The sequence below is a fragment of the Salvelinus fontinalis genome, chromosome 4 (assembly GCF_029448725.1).
Source record: "Salvelinus fontinalis isolate EN_2023a chromosome 4, ASM2944872v1, whole genome shotgun sequence".
Taxonomy (NCBI): domain Eukaryota; kingdom Metazoa; phylum Chordata; class Actinopteri; order Salmoniformes; family Salmonidae; genus Salvelinus; species Salvelinus fontinalis.
This window is the reverse complement of record NC_074668.1, coordinates 20,118,649-20,146,094: the sequence shown is the minus strand read 5'-3', so window position 1 is coordinate 20,146,094 and position 27,446 is coordinate 20,118,649. Positions and strand designations below refer to the sequence as shown.

The 27,446-nt window shown below is 41.3% G+C and overlaps 1 protein-coding gene across 1 annotated transcript in view; it reads left to right on the top strand.

Moving 5' to 3' along the window:
• Positions 1 to 426: 426 nt before the first annotated feature.
• Positions 427 to 27,446, top strand: part of jak2b (Janus kinase 2b) — a 52,909-nt gene continuing 25,889 nt past the window's right edge. The window contains exons 1-4 of the mRNA XM_055919159.1: positions 427 to 1,148; positions 3,287 to 3,532; positions 9,489 to 9,612; positions 9,733 to 9,850. Coding sequence (XP_055775134.1) covers positions 3,301 to 3,532; positions 9,489 to 9,612; positions 9,733 to 9,850 — 474 coding nt within the window. The 5' untranslated portion in view covers positions 427 to 1,148; positions 3,287 to 3,300. The remainder of the gene's footprint in view (positions 1,149 to 3,286; positions 3,533 to 9,488; positions 9,613 to 9,732; positions 9,851 to 27,446) is intronic.

Here is a 27,446-nt window from a genome sequence, read left to right as displayed (position 1 = left end):
CTAGATGTCAGAGGCCAGTAACTGTGAAACTCAATTAGGCCATTTAGCTATCCCTTTCTATCCTGAACTAAACAAACAATTACAACGTTAGACAGTGGATAACACAGTAATATAGGGCACAGAACGCTAATGAAAACAAAACTGTTTTATAACATATTTGTCAATTTAGAAAAATGGTGGTTCCTTCCCATGGGTATCAGTTCCATTGAATGGACATTTTGGACAAAATGTGTTCCAACATTTGGCCAGCCTAAGAAAAAAACTAAATTGACATTTACATAGATATAGAAATTGAATGGTAAGGATTTATAATCGAAACAAAGTAAAACTTACGAGATAGAAGTCTTCAAAGCAGGGCAAATAACTGACATAGATGGCCTTCACTCACAGCTCGTCAATTTCGTCCTCTCTGGCTAGTTTAGTTTAAAGCTACAATTGGCTGGTGTTACTGTTATGCAGATCTCCATAAGGGTGGTAGCTAGAACTGACATAATATTGCTAGCTGACTTGCTGGGATAGCTAATAACGTTACCTTATGCCGTATTCTTATTATTCTGATATTAACTAAATTGTAGTTTAGAAACTGTTTTCGACATAACGTTGTCTTTATAAACGAGCTTGATAGCGCTGTGGGAGCTTGACAAGTTGTGCCTGCTTTTGAAAACTTAGCCTGTTAGCTAGTTTAGCTTGCCGGAGTGGGCACTGGGGATCAGACTCGGAGAGCTGACCAGCTGGCTTGCTAGCCACTTACTACCAGTCAGCTGGCTAATGTTATTGGCCACGCTAACGGTACTGTAACAATGCAGGTTAACTAGATAGCTATATTCGCTAGCTAACTGTTTTAAGGCTAGATAAATCGTTTTAGGTAAACTGTGGTGTACCTACATGGAATCGATGGATAGTTAGCCTGACGACAAGAACACAACATCTTAGCTTAACGTTAGTCCTCGCTACTGTAGTTTTTTTGTTTTGTGAAGGGGAAGAATGGAGAGAGATACTATTTTGAGATACATTGACAAATGAATTTTCATCTGGCAAAGATTGATTTACAAGAATTGGATCGGACCTGGCGTTGACAAGCAAGCTGTAAACTCGCCCTGCTAGCTAGCTAAGTGGGCTAACGGTAGCTGACTGGCGTCAACAACCGAGTAAGTTCTATAACGCGTTACGCTAACGCAACACTTTTAACGCTAGTAGCTATAAAAATGTCACGCACTGTACAGTAACTTTGCATGGTATGGATTTGTATTTTCTGAAGTTGTAGGTGTAGCCCGTAAGATTGAGTTGACCCGAGCTAGAAAGCTACAAAAAGCTAGCTAGAAAGCTAGCTGACGAACGTTGTTACGATAAAGTCGAAGCGAATATTGTCACCATATTCAAGTTGAATTGCAAGACATTTGTTCCACTAGCTATATATCATAAAGTAACTAATTTGTAATTACAATAGCATATACTTGCTAGTAGCTACCAATCAAGGCCCAGTTTGCGTAGTTAACTAGCTGACGTCAACAGGTTACTTAGCTACTAGCTAACGCGTTATCTAAGTTAACGTTAGCTAGCTAATTGTTTCGCTAACATTAGCCAACTAAATAAGCTTGAAAGCAAGTTGTCGGGCACACATTTCTCCTTTGGTTTGATGCATAATGTGTTTTCTGTTTGAATTATATGGTGGTTAACAGTTTCTACATAAGTTTTCTGTGCTGATGTAGAGGTTATTGCTCCCATTTCTACCGGAAGTGGGGCGTAACTCTTGCGCGATAACTAGCTAGCTACGTATATACCCATTAAAGTACGGACTGCTTAGTTTTTTCCATCTAGTAATGCATAGGTGTAACATTAGGTAATTAATATATATCTGGACACCTTGAGTCATCACACATTATTTGCAGTGTCGGCCTGGGTGATGTCTCTTGGTCACCCACACTGCCACAGCAGAAGTGCAAACATAATTTGCACTTCACTAAAACTGAATGCAATATTCATTCAATTCCGTTTCAAATCAGGAAATACAAGTTAATTTCATGAATTCAATGATTACATTTATGCATTACAAATTCGATGTATTGAATTGAAGTGCAATATCTTATACACATTGAAAATATTTAAATCAAATACAGTTTCTGTTGGCACTGATATCACTCAATACACCACCCTGTCACCATGAAGATCCAAGAGACCATGAGTCAATGACATTACCTATTCTGCATGTACTCATGCAACATAAGTAAACATAAGGATTTGGGATTGCCCATGTTTTGAAAATCTAATTGACAGTTATTTCAACCTCCCTTTAGCTCACATTACATGCACTCACTTTGCAGTGTGTTGAACATTTGCTCCTTGTGTCTGTGATGAGCTGTAGGCTGTAGCCAGTTCAGATTACTTCCAAGCCAGCACAGATATACTGTGGAAAGTTGTAATATTGTGTAAAGGAATGATTAGGCCTGCATCTTCACAACAGTTACTCCAAAGCTGCTAACAAAGGTTTTTCTTTGATGAGTTGCTAAGTAATAGCCTTATACAAACTCTTGATGGGGTTATACACCACTCTTCTGTGATTTTGATTCAGCCCCATTATAAGGTCTTGTGCTCCTCTCTGTAATCATATTACAAGCTTTTGCCCAGAGGCAGCTTTTGTCATTTACATCTTCCGATCAGAAGTTTTTCATCTCGGCTCAAAACTTTGCCAAGGGCTTAACTCCTGCTTTGGTCGAAGTGTTTGTGTTAATTGAGTAGGGCAGTTTTATCATGAGCTGCTCATCTCCGGGCCCACAGGCAGTGTCAGGAGGTTGTGTGTGTGAACTCCGGTGGTACTGGTGGAGGATTTACAGTAGTCAATAGACCAAAACATCCAGTCATCAACAGAAGAAGGCGCTCCTCTGCTCTAAGGCATCTTTGTTTCAAGGTTATATGTTTGTTTGTCATGAAACCCCTCTCTTGCCTGCCGGGCAGTTGAAAAGTTGTGTGCTAGCCTGTTGTGCTTCTATGCTCAATTTCTTTGACTGCCACTACTATCTGTCATTGAGAGGAATGGTGGGATCTTGATTGCAGACAGTTGTAACTCGTGCTGACAATGGGCCACTCTGTATTGTAGTTCTCTGCAGACATTTGTTTCACGATTTCCCTGCTAAGCTAATCACAACATGCGATGCTCTGCAGTATGGTGGAACAACACTGGGCTGTACTGCTTTCAAAATGCTCTAACTAACCTGTCTTGTATTGTCTGACAAAAGAACTCATCACCTTCCCTTTTCCTCTTCTTTCCCCCGTCTGCTGTTCAATGCAGGCAGCTGATTGCGGATGGCCGGTGTCTCTGTATTGGACATGGAGACGCCTTCATGCCCTCCGGTCCCTGTGCACCAGAACGGGACTGCTCACCGGGAGCCACGGGGGTCCAGGCCAGCCGCTGCTCCGGTGCTGCGTGTCCACCTCTACCACAGCAGCCTGGCTGGGGTAGACTCAACCCCCCTCAGCTACCCGCCGGGGGACTACGTAGTCGAGCAACTGTGTATCAATGCAGCGAAGGAGTGCAGTGAGTACCAGTCAAATTCTTTCAATACAGCATGATAACGGTCATGAGTTTGTCCTTACTTAGTGACCTGGCCAAGAAGACTTCTGGACTGTAGTTATAGACTTGTAACTTTAATAAGTTAAAACCATAGTTTTTGGTTAGGTCCTGTGGGTTTGGCATGAGGTGTCCTTTCTGCACCAAAATGCATCGTTGCATTTCCTTTGAAAAGGGATAGAGGGAATTGGGTTTGAATGGTATTTTGGTACAGTATTTTATTAGGATCCCCATTTATTAGGATCCCCATGTAACTTACATGCTCATTGAGTTAATGTACTAGCTCAGACATAGGGGACTAGACACAGAGGTTATGGTCTTGGTTGATTTCAAAAATAAACTATATTATACACTTTGTTCCAGCCTGTCTACCTTTATGTGCTGTTGTCATGGACACGTAAAATATAATAACTAAGGTTGAGTGAGTTCTGACATAAGCTGCACTCCCAATGGTCAATAAAAATGTGCGACAACAAAAAAATGTCAGCGAGGAGAAACAAAACCCGCATGTTTTTAAATGCCCACGAGATTTATTGAAAAGCAAAACATGAGGGACATTTTAAAGGACAATTCAACCACTTTTCAACCTCATTTTCATTATCTCCAGCACAATAGCAGTGTGTTGGAAATAAGTGTCTACATAATATATGTGAAAACTGCACATTTCTACATTTAAAAAAACCTTTAATCCTACCCTGTGATGTCACAGAGAAGCATATTTTTAAGACCTACCTTCTCATCTTTTTAATCACAGATCATACAAACATGCTGTTTTAACATATGTAGACACTGGTTTGGTGCAGGAGATAATGAACATGCGGTTGAAACATTTCACAATTGCCCTTTAAGCAAACGGCAACAGATACGTTTGTTGGAATATGTCCCAAGTTCCAACGGCTCAAATACAGGTCTTGTGTTTAATGACCTTTTGGTGACCCTGTAGGTTGAACATTTTATTATCGTAACATTCAAATCCTTTTCAAGCTTTTTAGTAAGACTCAAGGCACAGTGCATTATCTGGTCTCCTAAATGTTGATGATAGATACAATATTTTCGTGTTGTGAAATTAATCATGTTTCCATCCACAGTTTTTATGTGAGTAAAGTCATACAGTATATAAAAAAAAATCACGACAGCTGTGATGTAAACAGGACGTTTCGGTACAATTTATATAAATGCCGAAAGATCATTTGTTCGTTCGACATGGTCAGATCTTTTTGTGTCGGTAAAATTAATTTTACGAGAAATGGTGGTGGAAACCATTGTATAATAACCGTCATCTCATCGCGTGACTCCAAGTTTACTTTGATATGTTGTGTGGTCTAGAGGTCGACCGATTAATCGGCATAGCCGATTAACAATCGGTAATCATCATTTTTGGACGCCGATTATGGCCGATTACATTGCACACCACGAGGAGACTGCGTGGCAGGCTGACCACCTGTTACGCGAGTGCAGCAAGTAGCCAATGTAAGTAGCTAGCATTAAACTTATATTATAAAAAACAATCAATCTTAACATAATCACTAGTTAACTACACATGGTTGATGATATTACTAGTTTAACTAGCTTGTCTTGCGTTGCAAATAATCAATGCGGTGCCTGTTGCGGTGCCTTATCATCGAATCATAGCCTAGTTCGCCAAACGAGTGATGATTTAACAAGCGCATTCTTGAAAAAAGCACTGTCGTTGCACCAATGTACCTAACCATAAACATCAACGCCTTTCCTAAAATCAATACACAAGTATATATTTTTTTAAACCTGCATATTTAGTTAAAAGAAATTCATGTTAGCAGGCAATATTAACTAGGGAAATTGTGTCACTTCTCTTGTGTTCTGTGCAAGCAGATTCAGGGTATATGCAGCAGTTTGGGCCGCCTGGCTCGTTGCAAACTGTGTGAAGACCATTTATTTCCAACAGACCGTAATTAATTTGCCAGAATTTTACATAATTATGACATAACATTGAAGGTTGTGCAATGTAACAGCAATATTTAGACTTATGGATGCCACCCGTTCGATAAAATACGGAACGATTCTGTATTTCACTGCAAGAATAAACATTTTGTTTTCAAAATGATCGTTTCCGGATTTGACCATATTAATGACCAAAGGCTCGTATTTCTGTGTGTTTATTATAATTAAGTCTAGGATTTGATATTTGATAGAGCAGTCTGACTGAGCGGTGGAAGGCAGCAGCAGGCTCGTAAGCATTCATTCAAACAGCACTTTCCTGCGTTTGCCAGCAGCTCTTCGCAATGCTTGAAGCACAGCGCTGTTTTTGACTTCAAACCTATCAACTCCCGAGATTAGGCTGGCAATAATTTAGTGCCTATAAGAACATCCAATAGTCAAAGGTATATGAAATACAAATGATATAGAGATAAATTGTCCTGTAATTCCTATAATAACTACAAACTAAAACTTCTTAACTGGGAATATTGAAGACTCATATTAAAAGGAACTACCAGCTTTCAAATGTTCTGAGCAAGGAACTTAAACGCTAGCTTTTTTACATGGCACATATTGCACTTTTACTTTCTTCTCCAACACTATGTTTTTGCATTATTTAAACCAAATTGAACATGTTTCATTATTTATTTGAGACTAAATTGATTTTTTTTAATGTATTATATTAAGTGAAAATAAAAGTGTTCATTCAGTATTGTTGTAATTGTCATTATTACAAATATATTTATAAAAATAATCCGATTAATCCGTATCGTTTTTTTTTTTGTCCTCCAATCAGTATCGGCGTTGAAAAATCATAATCGGTCGACCTCTTGTGTGGTCCTCCCACTACGTCTCAATTGGAAACCATGCAGTTTATTAGGCTATATAAATTATGAAGAACTTCACAGGGTGTTGAAAGTTCACGGTGATGAGCGTGATGCTCCTTTCCAATAAATATCAAGGGTCTTTTTCTGGTGACATGGTGATCGATGCTTGACTGCCGTTTGACAAATAAAATATTGTCATTCTTATCCATAGTAATCTCATCATGTAGACCATCCTATCCAGTACCTGCACAGCCTACGCTCACTGTGTCTGTGAGCACACATGCGAAGACCAGAGTTGGCAAATTTGCTATTTAACATAGCTGTTTTTGTGACTAAACTATCAGTAGAGGTGAAAATGCAATGGAAGCACTTAACTTTAGATTTTTAGCAAAAAAAATACAAAATACCAATATTCCCTCTAAACTGCACGCGTGCCCCGAGACTGCCCGCGTGCCCCGAGACTGCCCTTGAAGAAATATCAGCTCACAGAGAGAAGAAGCACTGAGATTGAATTTCTCTCAACTTTCTAGAGCAGTGGTCACCAACCGGTCGATTGCGATCGCCTGGTTGATCCAATGCATTCCTAGTCAACCGCCAAACATTTCTGTAAAAAACCCAACGATAAAGACTTGTGTTACTATTTTTTTGTATTAGTCTCGGGCAGTTGGCGGTATGTGCACCTGATTCAGCTGTGCTGCGTGCCGGGTAGGCAAACTGTTGCAATTTTTAACCATTTCATGTATATGAAGGTACAAACTCTTTCTTCCCGGCGGGCCCAAAGAGCAAATCAAGTGCACTATAGGTCTACCGTTGGCCAGTTGGATAGCTCAGATTACCATGTCTACAGTAATGTTACAGGCTACAGCAAAATTGATACTGTGAGATTTCAAAACGTTTAAAACCATGACTAGAGAGAGACAGTCAACGAATACAGAAAAGTGTTGCTGTTTTTATGAGTTAGTAAATGTTTAAGTTCTTACAACACTTTGTATTCAACATTTTTAGCGGCTTGGGTATTTTTTAATATCGAGGAATATTTCACTTTCTCTGTTCATATGAGTAACAACATGCAGTTGGGCATGAGGCAGAAATAATGCAGTAAAACTCGTGTTTCGCCATCAGCTGGAAGAAGGTGTCACTTTTTAGTCAGTTTCAGTGGAGGAACGGGAGAGCGGAGGGATGTTGAGAGGTGGACCCTCAGCCCAGTAAAATAAAAAGCTAATTATTTAAATGTATGCTCAATCAGCTGTGCCTCACAAGTAATACAACAACAGATCTAGTACCGGTGTAATCATATAGCCTACCTCAAATTTTGTAAAATATATTTTTTTGACTCATAAAGTGATCTTTTTTATTTATTCATTTATTTTTAAATTTTTTATCCCATTTTCTCCCCAATTTTCGTGGTATCCAATCGCTAGTAATTACTACCTTGTCTCATCGCTACAACTCCCGTACGGGCACGAGAGAGACGAAGGTCGAAAGCCATGCGTCCTCCGAAGCACAACCCAACCAGCCGTACTGCTTCTTAACACAGCGCGCCTCCAACCCGGAAGCCAGCCGCACCAATGTGTCGGAGGAAACACCGTGTACCTGGCCCCCCTTGGTTGGCGCGCACTGCGCCCGGCCCGCCACAGGAGTCGCTGGAGCGCGATGAGACAAGGATATCCCTACCGGCCAAACCCTCCCTACCCCGGACGACGCTATGCCAATTGTGCGTCGCCCCACGGACCTCACGGTCGCGGCCGGCTGCGACAGAGCCTGGGCGCGAACCCAGAGACTCTGGTGGCGCAGTTAGCACTGCGATGCAGTGCCCTAGACCACTGCGTCACCCGGGAGGCCCCATAAAGTGATCTTGAGTCAGAAAAGGTTGGTGACCACAGTTCTAGAGTTTGCCCTGTTAACACTATCAACGTTTCCCTTTAATGTGGCAATTGTGATCGAATCAACACAATATTAGCCACTTTCAATGCAACATACAGGCAGAACGCATTGGAGTAGGATTCTATTGCATTGACACACTCTACACAGACCGGTGCGGTATAAACAATCAGAGTTGCAGTAAGCTTTTATGCAAATAGACCATTGCCATATATAGATCTGTGCCATTTACTTGGAACTGGATTGTGTTTACAGCATGAGAGGTCGTGAGTAGATGCGCTTGTTTTGAGAGCAAAGCGAGAGCTGCATTTAGCCACATGCGCAAATTTAGTTCATATCCTTTACTAGTTAGTGAGAGCTATTAGCCCAGTTATAGATCATTTGTAGTCAGCAAAAGGGGAGTGATCGCTTCCTACAAGAGCACAAAACGTGTACATTTCTAAACACCTTTGAAAAGGGAGAGTGGTAAAGAGCTTTTTTTTGTCTTAAAGGGGCAGTGTTGTATTTTGAGAAAGGCTACGTAGCCAATAGGCAGAGGGTAGCATCATTTTTCTGATTCTCTGTAATAATGGTATGACAATAATAATGCATTTTATTTTGTAAAGTGGTGTCTTGCATCAAACAACAACAGCATTGCCAGTCACCTCCTTGTCTGAAGGACAAGTGGATAAACCGTCAAGCCCTGTCTGTTTTTTTTCCAAAAGTCTCATGAAATGTAGACCTAGATTGAACACCACACATTGGCTGCTACTGTAGGCTGAATGATAGAACAGCTATTTCCATGTTAAAATGTTATGGGGTGCATTTTCCATAGTTTTTTATGGAAGGCAACTCTGGTAGGCCTACATGATGATCAAATAGCCGCTATTAAAATGGTAACTTAAAGCGAGTACAGCCTCAGTGTTCGCAGTAAACGCTGGAAGTTGCACAGAATTTTCATAATGTAAAATTTTGCATAGAGCAGACCTGAAATTTGCTCAGTGCCGGAAAAAAATTTGAGGGAGCATTGGTCTTCACACTCTGATTGGTATCCGCAACAAGTCTGTCTGGTGGAAGCACCACTGGTAGGAAAATGTGCATATTTTCTGAATGACGATTTTAGAATATTCACATGAAATTCTGTCGCCAATTGGATGGAACCTAGTTATTGACACTAAAAATGTGTACCGTGGAAGTGCTTCATAAGCACTGTATTTATGTAGACAGTTCTGCAATGAATGCTATCTCATGATGTATCCCCTGTCTCCACTCTTCTTTAGGTGTGTCGCCTCTGTACTGCAGCCTGTTTGGGCTCTTCAGAGAGAGAGACGGCATGTGGTTCTCCCCGAACCATGTCTTCCAGCTAGATGAATATGCCAATGAAGACATGGTCTTCAGAATAAGGTATGTGTAGTGTTTTCTGTGCTCATGGTTTCTGCATTTTTGTTCGCTAGATCTCACGCTCTCTAATTATACACTATTAATTTCTCTCTCTGTCTGTCTCTCTCGCTCTCTGTCTCTCAGGTACTATTTCCCTGGCTGGTACAGCAGTGGGGCTACGAGGGCATATCGGTATGGAGTCACCAAGGGCTCCGAAAGTCCTGTCCTCGATGACTTTGTCATGGCATACCTCTTTGCCCAGGTAAGAGTCAGTCTGTAACATGCGGAACCTAGCAAACTAGCAAATTGTCTCACTCTTCACTGTGATGTTTGTTAAGATTTGATCACTAAAGCACACGTTTGTCCATTGGTGCACATGTGGCCTTCTTCCTTCAATAATGCTGTGAAAAAACAATGGTTGTTGATTGGCTGACATTTACTGTAGCCAATCGGTATCTGAGATAAGAACATTGACTAGCTATATCCTTGAGGAAGTATCAGTATTGCTGTCAGACTGTTGTACTGTCTGTATGTATCGTGCTTTCGGAAAGTTTTCAGACCCCTTCACTTTTTCTACATTTTGTTACGTCACAACATTTTGTGACGCCCTATTTATCTTCAGAGTTTGTACTGTTAGGTGACCTAAACTGGGATATGCTTAACACCCCGGCCATCCTACAATCTAAGCTAGATGCCCTCAATCTCACACAAATGATCATGGAACTTACCAGGTACAACCCTTAATCCGTAATCACGGGCACCCTCATAGATATCATCCTGACCAACCTGCCCTCTAAATACACCTCTGCTGTCTTCAACCAGCGATCACTGCCTCTTTGCCTGTGTCCGTAATGGGTCCGCTGTCAAACGACCACCCCTCATCACTGTCAAATGCTCCCTAAAACACTTCAGCGAGCAGGCCTTTCTAATCGACTTTGCCCGGGTATTGTGGAAGGATATTGACCTCATTCCATCAGTAGAGGATGCCTGGTTATTCTTTAAAAGTGCTTTCCTCACCATCTTAAATAAGCATACCCCGTTCAAAAAATGTAGAACTAAGAACAGATATAGCCCTTGGTTCACTCGAGACCTGACTGCCCTTGACCAGCACAAAATCATCCTGTGGTGTACTGCATTAGCATCGAATAGCCCCCGCGAATATGCAACTTTTCAGGGATGATAGGAACCAATATACACAGGCAGTCAGGAATGCAAAGGCTAGCCTTTTCAAACAGAAATTTGCATCCTGTAGCATAAACTCCAAAATGTTCTGGGAAACTGTAAAGTCCAGGGAGAATAAGAGCACCTCCTCCCAGCTGCCCACTGCACTGAGGCTAGGAAACACTGTCACCACCGATAAATCTACGATAATCGAGAATTTCAATAAGCATTTTTCTACAGCTGGCCGTACTTTCCACCTGGCTACCCCTACCCTGGTCAACTGCTCTGCACCCCCCACAGCAACTTGCCCAAGCCTACCACATTTCTCCTTCACACAAATCCAGATAGCTGTAGTTCTGAAAGAGCTGCAAAATCTGGACCCCTACAAATTAGCTGGGCTAGACAATCTGGACCCTCTTTCTAGAATTATCCCCCGAAATTGTTGCAACCCCTATCACTAGCCTGTTCAACCTCTCTTTCATATCGTCTGAGATCCCTAAAGATTGGAAAGCTGCCGCGGTCATCCCCCTCTTCAAAGGGGGAGACACCCTAGACCCAAACTGTTACAGACCTATATCTATCCTACCCTGCCTTTCAAAAGTCTCCGAAAGCCAAGTTAACAAACAGATCACCGACCAATTCTAATCCCACCGTACCTTCTCCGCTATGCAATCTGGTTTCCGAGCTGGTCACGAGTGCACCTCAGCCACGCTCAAGGTCCTAAACGATATCATAACCGCCATCGATAAAAGACAATACTGTGCAGCCGTATTCATCGACCTGGCCAAGGCTTTCGACTCCGTCAAATCACCGTATTCTTAGCGGCAGACTCAACAGCCTTGGTTTCTCAAATGACTGCCTCACCTGGTTCACCAATTACTTCTGTGACAGAGTTCAGTGTGTCAAATCGGAGGGCCTGTTGTCCGGACCTCTGGCAGTTTCTATGGGGGGTGCCACAGGGTTCAATTCTCGGGCCGACTCTTTTCTCTGTATACATCAATGATGTCGCTCTTGCTGCTGGTGATTCTCTGATCCACCTCTACGCAGACGACACCATTCTGTATACTTCTGGCCCTTCTTTGGACACTGTGTTAACTAACCTCCAGACGAGCTTCAGTGCCATAACTCTCCTTCCGTGGCCTCCAACTGCTCTTAAATGCAAGTAAAACTAAATGTATGCTCTTCAAACGATCGCTGCCTGCACCTGCCCGCCCGTCTCGCATCGCTACTCTGGACGGATCTGACTTCGAATATTTCCTTCCAGTTCTCTGCTGCCAATGGCTGGAACGAATTGCAAAAATCACTGAAGCTGGAGACTCATATCTCCCTCACAAACTTTAAGCATCAGCTGTCAGAGCAGCTTACAGATCATTGCACCTGTACATAGCCCATCTGTAAATAGCCCACCCAACTACCTCATCCCCATATTGTTGTTTATTTTTTGCTCCTTTGCACCCCAGTATCTCTACTTGCACATTCGTCTTCTGCTCATCTATCACTTCAGTGTTTAATTGCTGAGTTGTTATTGTTTCGCCACTATGGTCTATTTATTGCTTTACCTCTCTAGTCTTACTTCATTTGCACACACTGTATATAGATTTTTCTATTGTGTTACTGACTGTACGTTTGTTTATTCCATGTGTAACTCTGTATTGTTTGTGTCGCACTGCTTTGCTTTATCTTGGCCAGGTCGCAGTTGTAAATGAGGATTTGTTCTCAACTGGCCTACCTGGTTAAATAAAGGTGAAATAAATATAAAATAATTGAACAGCCTTATTCTAAAATGTATTACATAATTTCCCCCCTCATCAATCTATACACAATACCCCATAATGACAAAGCAAAACCAGGTTTTAATACATTTTTGTAAATGTTTTAAAAAGAAAAAACAGAAATACCTTATCTTAATTATTCAGACGCTTTGATAAGAGACTCGAAATTGAGCTCAGGTGCATCCTGTTTCCATTGATCATCCTTGAGATGTTTCTACAACTTGATTGAAGTCCACCTGTGGAAATTCAACTGATTGGACATGATTTGGAAAGGCACACACCTGTCTATGTAAGGTCCCACAGTTGACAGTGCATGTCAGAGAAAATACCAAGCCATGAGGTCGAAGGAATTATCCATAGAGATCTGAGACAGGATTGTGTTGCGGAACAGATCAGGGAAAGGGTACCAAAAAATGTCTACAGCATTGAAGGTCCCCAAGAACACAGTGGCCTCCATCATTCTTAAATGGAAGAAGTTTGAAACCACCAAGACACTTCCTAGAGCTGGCCACTGGCCAAACGGAGCAGTTGGGGGAGAAGGGCCTTGGTTAGGGAGGTGACCAAGAACCCAATGGTCACTCTGACAGAGTTCCTCTGTGGAGATGGAGGAACCTTCCAGAAGGACAACCATCTCTGCAGCACTCCACCAATCAGGCCTTTATGGTAGAATGGCCAGACGGAAACCACTCCTCAGTCAAAGGCACATGACAGCTTGGAGTTTGCCAAAAGACATCTAAAGGATGCTCAGACCATGAGAACCAAGATTCTCTGGTCTGATGGAACCAATATTGAACTCTGGTCTGAATGCCAAGCATCACATCTTGAGGAAACCTGGCACCATCCCTACGGTGAAGCATGGTGGTGGCAGCTTTATGCTGTAAGGATGTTTTTCAGTGGCAGGGACTGGGAGACTAGTCAGGATCAAGGGAAAGATGAATGGAACAAAGTACAGAGAGAACCTTGATGAAAACCTGCTCCAGGTTCTTCTTCCAACAGGACAACGACACTAAGCAAACAGCCAAGACAACGCAGGAGTGGCTTCGGGACAAGTCTCTGAATGTCCTTGAGTGACCCAGCCAGAACTCGGACTTGAACCGGATCAAACATCTCTGGAGAGACCTAAAAATAGCTGTGCAGTGACACTCCCATCCAACCTGACAGAGCTTGGGAGGATCTGCTGAGAGGAATGGGAGTAACTCCCCAAATACAGGTGCGGCAAGCTTGTAGCGTTACACCCAAGATGACTCGAGGCTGTAATTGCTGCCAAAGGTGCTTTAACAAAATACTGAGTGAAATGTCTGAATACATATGTAAATGTGATATTTCTGTTTTTTTTGCACACAAAAAGTGCTACCTGTGTATTCTTTGTCATTATAGAGTGTTGTGTGAAGATTGAGGGGGGGGGGGGGACAGTTTAATCCATTTTAGAAAAGGGCTGTAACGTAACAAAATGTGGAAAAAGTCAAGGGGTCTGAATACTTTCCAAATGCACTGTATATATCGAGACATCAGACGTGGAATGTGAGCACCTTCCAACTGCGTTTGATAAGGGCCCCCTATTATGGAAGTTGCATGATAAATGAAGAATTTCTACACCCGCCTGACATTGCTGATGGGCGATGCGTGTTTGGCCATCAATATTTTTGTTTGGGATGTTTACAGTTGAATGACGTCGAACAGTGTATGGTTCAGTGCGGATTGGAACATGCCTTTATCACGGAAGTAGAGAGGGAGACTATTTTAATCGCTGATGATACAGATTTACTCTAATCTATAGATTTGTGTCTTTTCTTATTAGAGACCATTTCAAAATGATCACACATACACAAAGCTTTTTTTTAATTTATTTTCCCATCTTTTCATGTAGCCTGATCTGTTTGTTCTTTTCTTTAGTGCTTGATATAATTTGTCCAGTCAGTGAATACATTTAGAGGTGCCCATACTGTCCACCCATTCTGTAAAACATTAATTATCTATTAAGCCACAATTTAATAAATAGTTAATTTAAGAGGATTTAACATTGAGATAAACCGACTAACACCTTAAATTTGCCAAGCTTATTTTAGGTTTGGGGTCAAATTAGATTGAAGATTCTCCAATGCATCTTCCCATGTGCCTCGATGGAAAAGAGGAGAGGTGAACCCAGGTATCTTGAGACTGCGATATGACTGGGGCTGAACTCTCAGGATTATATGGATTTATAACCTGGAAATCTGCTTCAGTGACACAGTGCTCTGGGGCCTCATTTATAACCGTTGGGTAAATTTAACACTAAATATCTGCATGCTGCATTTCTGAAAAGACTGCACACGTACAGAAATATTGAGATTCATATGTTTGGCGCACACCATACATATGCATGTTTCCCGCTATAAATTAGACCTGTCATAAAACTACGCACATGAAGGAGCATTATAACTCCGCCTGAAAAATGCCCATCATTCAACATTTATGGTGACAATAACGCCCTTATTTGCTGTATACTTTGGAAGTATTGAAATTGGGGCAAGACGGTAAAGGAAATAGCCTAGTAATGGTGAACTTGATGAGATGTCTTTTAGAGGTGTTGGCAGAATGTTTTCTCCTGCAGTGACATTTGCTGTATATGAAAGGCAAAAACAATTGCAAACTCTTGTGGACCTGTAAACAGATAGTTTGATTTCAACAATGTTTTGCATTCACTTTTTCTCGAACCTAAATATGCTGAACTGCCCGCCAATTCTGAAACATTGTAAACTACAGTAGGCCTACTTACAGTGGCAGCCTACACACTTCAATGCAAAATATCACCTGTATATCAACTGTCTGTTCATCTGTTAATTGATACTGGATGTTATAAGCCATGCTCCCTGTCAGGCCAAGTTTTTGCTCTATATATCTATCTAATAGGCTCAATTAAATGAGATGTGCATTGTCAGTTGTTGTATGGCTACTTCGGGAATATTAACTCATCATTGACAGAAAAGGTGAGGAATTTATTCTGCAATGGTTATGAGATACACTACCATTCAAAAGTTTGGGGTCACTTAGAAATGTCCTTGTTTTCCATGAAAACATACATGAAATGAGTTGCAAAATGAATAGGAAATATAGTCAAGGCGTTTATAAGGTTATAAATAATGAATTTTAATTTAAATAATAATTGTGTCCTTCAACATTGCTTTCGTCAAAGAATCAACCATTTGCAGCAATTACAGCCTTGCAGACCTTTGGCATTCTAGTTGTCAAGGTAATCTGAAGGGATTTCACTCCATGCTTCCTGAAGCACCTCCCACAAGTTGGATTGGCTTGATGGGCACTTCTTACGGTCAAGCTGCTCCCACAACAGCTCAATAGTGTTGAGATCCTGTGGCTGTGCTGGCTACTCCATTATAGACAGAATACCAGCTGACTGCTTCTTCTCTAAATCGTTCTTGCATAGTTTGGAGCTGTGCTTTGGGTCATTGTCCTGTTGTAGGAGGAAATTGGCTTCAATTAAATGCAGTCCACAGGGTATGGCATGGCATTGCAAAATGGAGTGATAGCCTTCTTCAAGATCCATTTTACCCTGTACAAAATAAACTCAGCATAAAAAGAAATGTCCCTTTTTCAGGACCCTGTCTTTCAAAGATAATTCGTAAAAATCCAAATAACTTCACAGATCTTCATTGTAAAGGGTTTAAACACTTTTTCCCATGCTTGTTCAATGAACCATAAACAATTAATGAACATGCACCCGTGGAACGGTCATTAAGACACTAACAGCTTACAGACGGTAGGCAATTAAGGTCACAGTTATGAAAACTTAGGACACTAAAGAGGCCTATATACTGACTCTGAAAAACACAAAGAAAGATGCCCAGGGTCCCTGCTCATCTGTGTGAACGTGCCTTAGGCATGCTGCAAGGAGGCATGCGGACTGCAGATGTGGCCAGGGCAATAAATTGCTATGTCCGTACTGTGAGAAGCCTAAGACAGCGCTACAGGGAGACAGGACGGACAGCTGACCGTCCTCGCAGTGGCAGACCATGTGTAACAACCCCTGCACAGGGTCGGTACATCCGAACATCACACCTGCGGGACAGGTACAGGATGGCAGTAAGAGCTGCCCGAGTTACACCAGGAATGCACAATCCCTCCATCCATGCTCAGACTGCACGCAATAGGCTGAGAGAGGCTGGACTGAGGGCTTGTAGGCCTGTTGCAAGGCAGGTCCTCACCAGACATCAATGGCAACAACATCGCCTATGGGCACAAACCCACCGTTGCTGGACCAGACAGGACTGGCAAAAAGGTGTCTTCACTGACGAGTCGCGGTTTTGTCTCACCAGGGGTGTTGGTTGGATTTGCGTTTATCGTCGACGCAATGATGGTTACACCGAGGCCTGTACTCTGGAGCGGGATCGATTTGGAGGTGGAGGGTCCGTCATGTTCTGGGGTGGTGTGTCACAGCATCATCGGACTGAGCTTGTTGTCATTGCATGCAATCTCAACGCTGTGCGTTACAGGGAAGACATCCTCCTCATGTGGTACCCTTCCTGTAGGCTCATCCTGACATGAACCTCCAGCATGACAATGCCACCAGCCATACTGCTCGTTCTGTGCGTGATTTCCTGCAAGTCAGGAATGTCAGTGTTCTGCCATGGCCAGCGACGAGCCCGGATCTCAATCCCATTGAGCACGTCTGGGACCTATTGGATCGGAGGGTGAGGGCTAGGGCCATTCCCCCCCAGAAATGTCCGGGAACTTGTAGGTGCCTTGGTGGGGTAACATGGGGTAACATCTCACAGCAAGAACTGGCAAATCTGGTGTAGTCCATGAGGAGGAGATGCACTGCAGTACTTCATGCAGTTGGTGGCCACCCCAGATACTGACTGTTACTTTTGATTTTACCCCCCCCCCCCCCCCCCCCCCCCCCTCCTTTGTTCAGGGACACATTATTCAATTTCTGTTAGTCACATGTCTGTGGAACTTGTTCAGTTTATGTATCAGTTGTTGAATCTTGTTATGTTCATACAACTATTTACACATGTTAAGTTTTCTGAAAATAAACGAGGTTGACAGTGAGAGGACATTGTTTTATTTTTTTCCTGAAGTGTCTCCAATTAAATGATTGATGGAATGAATGGTTGCCTATCCCAACTGGTTGTAGGCCTATAGGCTATTTCGCAAGTACCCTATGAAACCATCCCAGTCAGAAAAGGTGAGGAACTTATTCTGCAATGATAATGGAAATGAAATAAATAATCCGAAATATATGCCTATTTCTAATTATTTTAGAATGCACAGATAAAATAGGCCTAAATCGATTTTCACCTTTTCACACAAATGATTTCATCTTGTTATTATATTTAGCTACCTGATTTTTTAATATTAATAAATCATCATATATTTTCAAAAGGCTAATACTAAGCTGCTGTGCGTTGGCATGGTCTAAAGTTTGCGGGAGGATAAGGGGGATACCTAGTCAGTTGTACGACTGAATGCCTTCAACTGAAATGTCTTCCGCATTTAACCCAACCCCCCTGAATCAGAGAGGTGCGGGGGGCTGCCTTAATCAACATCCACGTCTTCGGCGCCGGGGGAACAGTGGGTTGACTGCCTTGCTCATTTGCAGAGCGACATATTTTTACCAAGCACATTCTTATGTCTCCCAACTTTTCAGTGAAAACTGGTGCAAGTTTTGTGGCATATTTTGTCTGTACTCAGCGTTTATAAATGAGGCCTCTGGGCCTGTAGAAATATACACTACTGGTCAAAAGTTTTAGAACACCTACTCATTCAAGGGTTTTTCTTTATTTTTACTATTTTCTACATTGTAGAATAATAGTGAGTACATCAAAACTATGAAATAACATATGGAATCTTGTAGTAACCAAAAAAGTGTTAGGTTTTAATTATTAAGAGTAAGAACTCGACAGACACTGTGAAAGCTTAAACCAAGTTTATTCTTCCCAAAGGATCGAACTTCTGAATCGACATAGACATATTCACACAAACACTGATATTTAACTCTTTCTCCTATACTGAGTCTCCTCCTACACATCTGAACAAACAGTGTATCTTTATTGCTTGGCAGGAAACTAAGGGATAGGGGCCATAAACTCTTTCTCCCTTAATGTGACCTGACCTTGACCCCCTTCAGCACTAATCCATGGCTCTCTCCCCTTATCAGTGCCTGCCACGTGATTGCTTTCCCTACACTCAGTATATGCCAAGCTTAATTGCACCCACCATATACCTTCCCCCTACAGATAACCATTAACCTCTGGTGTAGCCCCTCGGCTATGGCACCCCTCAGATCTCTATTATAACTAATGATTAACATTTAAAGTTCAGAAATCCAAACCCTTCAGTCCCCCTTTTTGAACATTTGACGACATACTGTTCAACATTACATAAACTTGGAAATGAGTTATAAATGGACAAACAATGATAATAAAACATGAACAATATATATATATATATGATTAACATTCACAGTGAGGTTTACAAACTCAGAGACTTATGGCCTCTGTTCTATGATCACACCATACCCAATCTTATTTCCATTTCTCACAGAACACTGATAATAACATGTCAGCTGGAGCCATTGACTCCTTTCATTTCTCCTTCTGGTTCCTAAAAGAGTGATAGCACAAGACTTGAAAAACAAAAAGATACACAAAACATAACAACATTAATAATGTGTTAAGATTTGCACAGTTATATATGCATGACAACCCAAAGTTTGATAACATGACAATTCCCACTCTCTTCGCACAAATGAAAGCCCTAAAAAGCCTCATGCTTTCGCCCAGTCTTCCCCGTCAGACTACAGGATCTAAGAGGTGTTCCCAAGCCATGTCATTCTCACTTTGCTCCTCATCATCTTCCTCCATAGCCACCCGATATATACGTGCGGTAGCCTTAATCAGTTTGACCTCATCTTGAGGTAACTCAACACTGTATTGTAGTTTTAACATCAATGCCCTGAGCACATGATATCCCAACAATATCACCAAAGTAACCCCTGCTATTACTAACACTGCTCCTGACGTATATCTCACTATTCCCCTCATTTGCGTCATAGTCCAGTTCCATGATGTTAATATAGCTTCCTTCGCTACTAGTACTGCCCCTTCATTGACTGTCCCTACAGCGACTGCCGTGAGAATAGCTATTGCCCGGAATCTGTCTCCTGCTCTCCTATTGTCTTCGTGGTTTACTGATAAGTCAAGGACTGAACCTTTCAGATATTCCCTACCTGTCTCCCAGTTCATACTCTGGTCCCTAGCCACCAACATCTCCAATGACCTGTGTTCTGCTACAGTTGACGCCTGTGGATAATACTTTCCTGTGCTCAAGTTAGGTACACTTCGCTCATTCCAAAGCCAATCTACACCCCACCCGTTTGCTTATCAACCCAACGGTTGATAAGCAGCCACCTTCTGACACTTTCCGTTTACCGTCACTCGGTCCCAATCTTCTGGGAGGTATGTCAAGTGTTTACTAGCCTTCAGAATTGTTTTATTTTTTAAATGTATTTTAAAATTTCACCTTTATTTAACCAGGTAGGCCAGTTGAGAACAAGTTGTCATTTACAACTGCGACATGGCCAATATAAAGCAAAGCAGTGCGACACAAACAATACAGAGTTACACATGGAATAAACAAACGTACAGTCAATAATACAATAGAGAAGTCTTAATACAGTGTGTGCAAATGAGGTAAGATTAGGGAGGTAAGGCAATAAATAGGCCGTAGTCGTGAAATAATTACAATTTAGCAATTAAACACTGGAGTGATAGATGTGCAGAAGATGAATGTGCAAGTAGAGATACTGGGGTGCAAAGGAGCAAAAAAACAAAACAATATGTGGATGAGGCAGTTGGGTGGGCTATTTACAGATGGGCTATGTAGAGGTGCAATGATCTGTAAGCTGCTCTGACAGCTGATGCTTAAAGTTAGTGAGGGAGAGATGAGTCTCCAGCTTCAGTGAGTGGTGGAGAGATTAGTGGCGTTGGAAGAGTATCCAAACAAAACTCTGAGTCACATGTTTCTTAACTTCTTATGGCTGTGATCCTGTTAACGGGATCGATATGACAACAGCCAGTGAAAGTGCAGGGCGCCAAATTCAAACAACAGAAATCTCATAATTAAAATTCCTCAAACATGCAAGTATCCTATAACATTTTTAAGGTAATCTTGTTGTTAATCCCACCACAGTGTTCGATTTTCAAAAAGGCTTCACAGCGAAAGCACCACAAACGATTATGTTAGGTCACTGCCAAGTCACAGAAAAACACAGCCATTTTTACAGCCAAAGAGAGGAGTCACAAAAAGCAGAAATAGAGAAAATTAATCAGTAACCTTTGATCTTCATCAGATGACACTCCTAGGACTTCATGTTACACAATACATGTATGTTTTGCTCGGTAAAGTTCATATTTATATAAAAAAATCTCAGTATACATTGGCGCGTTATGTTCAGTAGTTCTAAAAACATCCGGGGATTTTTTAGATAGCCACATCAATTTCCAGAAATACTCATAATAAACGTTGATCAAAGATACAAGTGTTATACATGGAATTTTAGATTCACTTCTCCTTAATGCAACCGCTGTGTCAGATAAAAAAAAAAAAAGCAAACCATGCAATAATCTGAGTACGGCGTTCAGAGCCCAATCAAGACTAAAAGATATCTGCCATATTGTGCAGTCAACAGAAGTCAGAAATAACATTATAAACATTCACTTACCTTTGATGATCTTCATCAGAATGCACTCCCAAGAATCCCAGTTCCACAATAAATGTTTGTTTTGTTCGATAATGTCCATCATTTATGTCCAAATAGCTAATTTTGTTAGCACGTTTTGTAAACAAATCCAAAGTCACAAAGCGCGTTCACTAGGAGCAGACGAAATGTCAAAAAGTTCCGTTACAGTCCGTAGAAACATGTCAAACGATGTATAGAATCCATCTTTAGGACGTTTTTAACATAAATCTTCAATAATGTTCCAACCGGAGAAATCCTTTGTCTTCAGAAAAGCAAATGGAACAGAGCTCACTCTCACATGAACGAGCGTCACAAGCTCAAAGCATTCTGCCAGACCTCTGACTCGTTCCCCTCTCATTCGGCCGCACTTCACAGTAGAAGCATCATACAAGGTTCTATAAACTGTTGACATCTAGTGGAAGCCTTAGGAAGTGCAACATGACCCATATCCCACTATCTCCAATAGGGAATGAGTTGAAAAACGACCAACCTCAGATTGCCCACTTCCTGGTTGGATTTTTTCTCATGTTTTTGCCTGCCATATGAGTTCTGTTATACTCACAGACATAATTCAAACAGTTTTAGAAACTTCAGAGTGTTTTCTATCCAATACTAATAATAATATGCATGTATTAGCAACTATGACTGAGGAGCAGGCTGTTTACTCTGGGCACCTTTCATCCAAGCTACTCAATACCGCCCCTGCAGCCATAAGAAGTTAACCTCTCTGGGATATTCGGGACGCTAGCGTCCCACCTCAACAACAGCCAGTGAAATTGCAGGGCGCCAAATTAAAAAACAACAGAAATCCCATAATTAAAATTCCTCAAACATACAAGTATTTTACACCATTTTAAAGATTAACTTGTTGTAAATCCAGCCACAGTGTCCGATTCCAAAAAGGCTTTACGACGAAAGCACACCAAACGATTGTTAGGTCAGCACCTAGTCACAGAAATACACAGCCATTTTTCCAGCCAAAGAGAGGAGTCACAAAAAGCAGAAATAGAGAAAATTAATCACTAACCTATGATGATCTTCATCAGATGCCACTCATAGGACTTCATGTTACACAATACATGTATGTTTTGTTCGATAAAGTTCATATTTATATCCAAAAATCTTAGTTTACATTGGTGCGTTATGTTCAGTAATGTTTTGCCTCCAAAACATCCGGTGATTTTGCAGAGAGCCACATCAATTTACATAAATACATTGCTAAAAGATACAAGTGTTATACATGGAACTTTAGATAAACTTCTCCTTAATGCAACCGCTGTGTCAAATTTCAAAAAAACTTTACGGAAAAAGCACACCATGCAATAATCTGAGTACGGCGCTCAGACACAAAAACAAGCCATACAGGTACACGCCATGTTGTGGAGTCAACAGAAGTCAGAAATAGCATTATAAATTTTCACTTACCTTTGATGATCTTCATCAGAATGCACTCCCAGGATTCCCAGTTCCACAATAAATGTTTGTTTTGTTCAATGAAGTCCATAATTTATGTCCAAATTACCTCCCTTTTGTTCGCACGTTTAGTTCAAAATCCAAATTCATGACGCGCAGGCCAGATGAAAAGTAAAAAAATTCCATTACAGTTCGTAGAAACATGTCAAACGATGTATAGAATCAGTCTTTAGGATGTTTTTAACATAAATCTTCAATAATGTATCAACCGGAGAATTCCTTTGTCTTTAGAAACGAAAAGGAACGCAGCTACCTCTCACAGGGGCACGCCTGAGTGAGCTCATGGCACTCTGCCAGACACCTGGTTGAAACAGCTCTCATTCCCTCATCCTTCACAGTAGAAGCCTGAAACAATGTTCTAAAGACTGTTGACATCTAGTGGAAGCCTTAGGACGTGCAATATGACCCCATAGACACTGTATATTGGATAGGCAAACCTACACACCTCAGATTGCCCACTTCCTGGTTGGATTTTTTCTCAGGTTTTTGCCTGCCATATGAGTTCTGTTATGCTCACAGACACCATTCAAACAGTTTTAGATACTTCAGAGTGTTTTCTATCCAAATCTACTAATAATATGCATATCTTAGCCTCTGGGCCTGAGTAGCAGGCAGTTTACTCTGGGCACCTTATTCATCCAAGCTACTCAATACTGCCCCCAGCCATAAGAAGTTAAACCAAGCTTATTCTTCCCAAAGGATCGAACAGCTGAATCGACCAAGACATATTCACACAAGCAATGATATTTAACTTTTTTTCCTATGCTGTGTCTCCTACACATCTGATCAAATATTGTATCTTTATTGCTTGGCAGGAAACTAAGTGACACGGGCCGTAAACTGTTCTTTCTCCCTTAACGTGACCTGACCTGACCTTGACCCCCTTCATCACTAATCCATTGCTCTCTCCCTTTATCAGTGCCTGCCACGTGTCGCTTTCCCTACACTCAGTATATGCCAAGCTTAATTGCACCCACAATATACCTTCCCCCTACAGATAACCATTAACCTCTGGTGTAGCCCCTCGGCTATGGCACCCCTCAGGTCTCTACTATAACTAATGATTAATAACATTTAAAGTTCAGAAATCGAAAGCTATCAGCCTTGATGACAGCTTTGCACACTCTTGGCATTCTCTCATCCAGCTTCATGAGGTAGTCACCTGGAATGCATTTCAATTAACAGGTGTGCCTTCTTAAAAGTACATTTGTGGAATCGCTTTCCTTCTAAATGCATTTGAGCCAATCATTTGTGTTGTGACAAGGTAGGGGTGGTATACAGAAGAAAGCCCTATTTGGTAAAACACCAAGTCCACATAATGGCAAGAACAGCTCAAATAAGCAAAGAGAAATGACAGTCATTATTACTTTAAGACATGAAGGTCAGTCAATACGGAACATTTCAAGATCTTTGAACGTTTCTTCAAGTGCAGTCGCAAAAACCATCAAGCGCTAAGATGAAACTGGCTCTCATGAGGAGCGCCACAGGAAAAGAAGAGAGGGTACGTTCATTAGAGTTACCAGCCTCAGAAATTGCAGCCCAAATAAATGCTTCACAGAGTTCAAGTAACATACACATCTCAACATCAACTGTTCATAGAAGACTGTGTGAATCAGGCCTTCAAGGTTGAATTGCTGCAAAGGAACCACTACTAAAAGACACCAATAAGAAGAAGAGACTTGCTTGGGCCAAGAAAGACGAGCAATGGACATTAGACGAGTGGAAATCTGTCCTTTGGTCTGACGAGTCCAAATTGGAGATTTTTGGTTCCAACCGCTGTGTCTTTGTGAGACTCAGTGTGGGTGAACGAATGATCGCCGCATGTGTATTTCCAACCGTAAAGCATAGAGGAGGTGTTATAGGTGTGGCTGCTTTGCTGGTGACACTGTCAGTGATTTTATTTATAATTCAATGCATACTTAACCAGCATGGATACCACAGCATGGATACCACTGCATTCTGCAGCGATACGCCATCCCATCTGGTTTGCGCTTAGTGGGACTATCATTTGTTTTTCAAGAGGACAATGACCCAACACTCCTGTGTGATGGAATACTGTAGCAGATGATCTTGCCTGCACAATCCCCCGACCTCAACCAAACTTGAGATGGTTTGGGATGAGTCGGACCGCAGAGTGAAGGAAAAGCAGCCAACAAGTGCTTAGCATATGTGGGAACTCCTTCAAGACTGTTAGAAAACCATTCCAGGTGAAACTGGTTGAGAGAATGCCAAGAGTGTGCAAAGCTGTCAAGGCAAAGGGTGGCTATTTGAAGAATCTCAAATCTCAAATATATTTTGATTTGTTTACCACTTTTTTGTTACTACATGATTCCATATGTTATTTCATAGTTTTGATGTCTTCACTATTATTCTACAATTTAGAAAATAGTAAATATAAAGAAAACCTTTGAATGACTAAGTGATCTAAAACTTTTGACCGGTAGTGTAAGCTATTTCTATGACTGAAGAATGGCCATGGAGGGGATGTGGACAGGAGGGCACAGTTATTTCAGTCCATACAACAGCACTTTATCTCTAGGTTTAGATTTTTTGCCTAGCTTGTGTCAAGTAGACACTTTTTGAACACATGATACTGAACAATCTTACAGATTACCATACAAGTAGTTAGTAGATACAGTGGTTGATACAAGTGCTCTCTCTAAGATGGTATCCCTCCTAATTCTACATACTTGTAAAATAAAACCTGTCTTATCAAGCCTAACAAAGACTTATGCTTTTACAGGAGAGGAAATGCATTTTTTACCAGTACAATTATTTATCACTTGAATTGTACCTTCATGCTTGTTGACAAGATTATACAGGGTTATTTAAATGTTTTATGTTTATTCTTCTCTACCATTTGTGTGTCTTTGTGGCCTTGTACCGACCTGTTGCCTTCCCTATCAGTCGCTTTGTTTTGTAGAGGGATGACTACAATATGTATTCTTTACCAAAAGGTTGGCTGGACATCTTTGAAATCACGTAGATCACATCATTACGCTCTTTTTGTTTACAAAGCCCTGCTCCACAAACTTCCTACTTACCTTACATAACTGTTAAGATTTAAAATGACAAGTTATCAAACCCGTTCATTTCTTTAGTGTATTGAGAAATAGGTAAATCAGCCTTTAATATCCTTGCACCGTATGTGTGGAATGATCTACAATACACTTTAAAATGGGAGGAATTGGTGCCTCTAGGGCATTTCAGATGGTTGTTAGGGGAACTTTTCTACTGAAGAATGTGTCTGTTTTTATGATTGTGTTTTGCTTTTTGTGTATTGTTGTGGATTTTATTGTGTAATAAATATAGTTAATATAATATATATAATATATAATATAGCTGTAATGTGTTTTCTGTATTTTGATGTGTATTTTGGTGCTTAGTGGTGCAACGGATCACAAACCTCACAGTTCGAATCGGATCACGGTTTTGAGTCACGGATTGGATAATTATTCGCATCAGCAAAAAAAAGGGGGAGACAAATATAACTTTGCTTTCCATTTATTACTTAAAGAACACTTAAAGCAAGGAACTTTTCAATGTTTAAATAAAATATCCAATACTCAATTGTTAAATTAAAGTGTAATATGAGGCATGATACCTTCTTTCTTTGAACAATAGTGAATGAAACAATAGCCTGTGTCTACATCATTAAAAAAAAGTAAAGAAAGAAAGCAAAGCAGACCTGAGCTAATAACTTCAAATAATTTTTCATAAAGATGAGGATGTCTACATTGTCTGGGGAGAGGGTAGACCTCTTTGCAGTCACTATGTCCCCTGCTGTGGAGAACACCCTCACCCCTAGGAACTGAAGTGCCAGGCATAGCCAGGTAGCATCTTGCCATCATGGCAATGTGAGGGTATTTACACTTATTGCTTTTCCACCATGCCAGTGGATAAGATCCAGTGGAATGCCACTTGCTAACTATTTATAACTATTTATTTCCATATTTCATAGAACTAGAATTGTGGCAATAACATTTAATAAACGCCCTTATTATTCCAAATCAAAAGTGGATTAATCTAATAGCAATAGCATAGACTAAGATTAGACTGCACTATATTTATTTAAGTAATTCACTCTTATTTTTATTTTTTTTGCCTATTCAGTGACCACAATCTTAGTGGTGAGATCACTGTATGTCCTCCGGCATAGGGCAGGGTCTTGGTGAGTCACGGACTTTAACCTTGGATCCAGTACAGTAGTTCTATGAAGGTAGTCCTGTACATTAGGGGGGGTATCTGGGGGTTCAGGTCCTCTCTAATGGCAGCCTTGACATCTCTAGTGATGGTGCCGTCTTCCTCACTTGGGGCCATGGATTGTAGAATCCTTGTTTTCAGAGGTAGGATCACAGACCAGACGGTGCCGTTTTAGTGCTCAATAGGGTTGTAACCGTTTTGAGGGGTTTGAGCACCTGGAGGAACTCCTCTGCCACTTTCACGTCATCAAACAAGGTGACAATGTCTTTATTTTTTTTCAGGGTCTTGTCTGTCAGTGCAGAGTATACAGCTGCCTGCTGCTCAAGATGGTGCTCCAACATGTCATAAGTGGAGTTCCATCTTGTGACATCATGTATGAGCTGTGGGTCGGTAGCTGTAGCATTTCTTGGTTGGTCTTAAGCACATGAGCGGCTGTTGTGCTTCCTGATCCTCCCAAGGAGGCGGTCCACCTGGTTCACTGAGATTCCCCTTTGGGATGCTAAATTGATCAC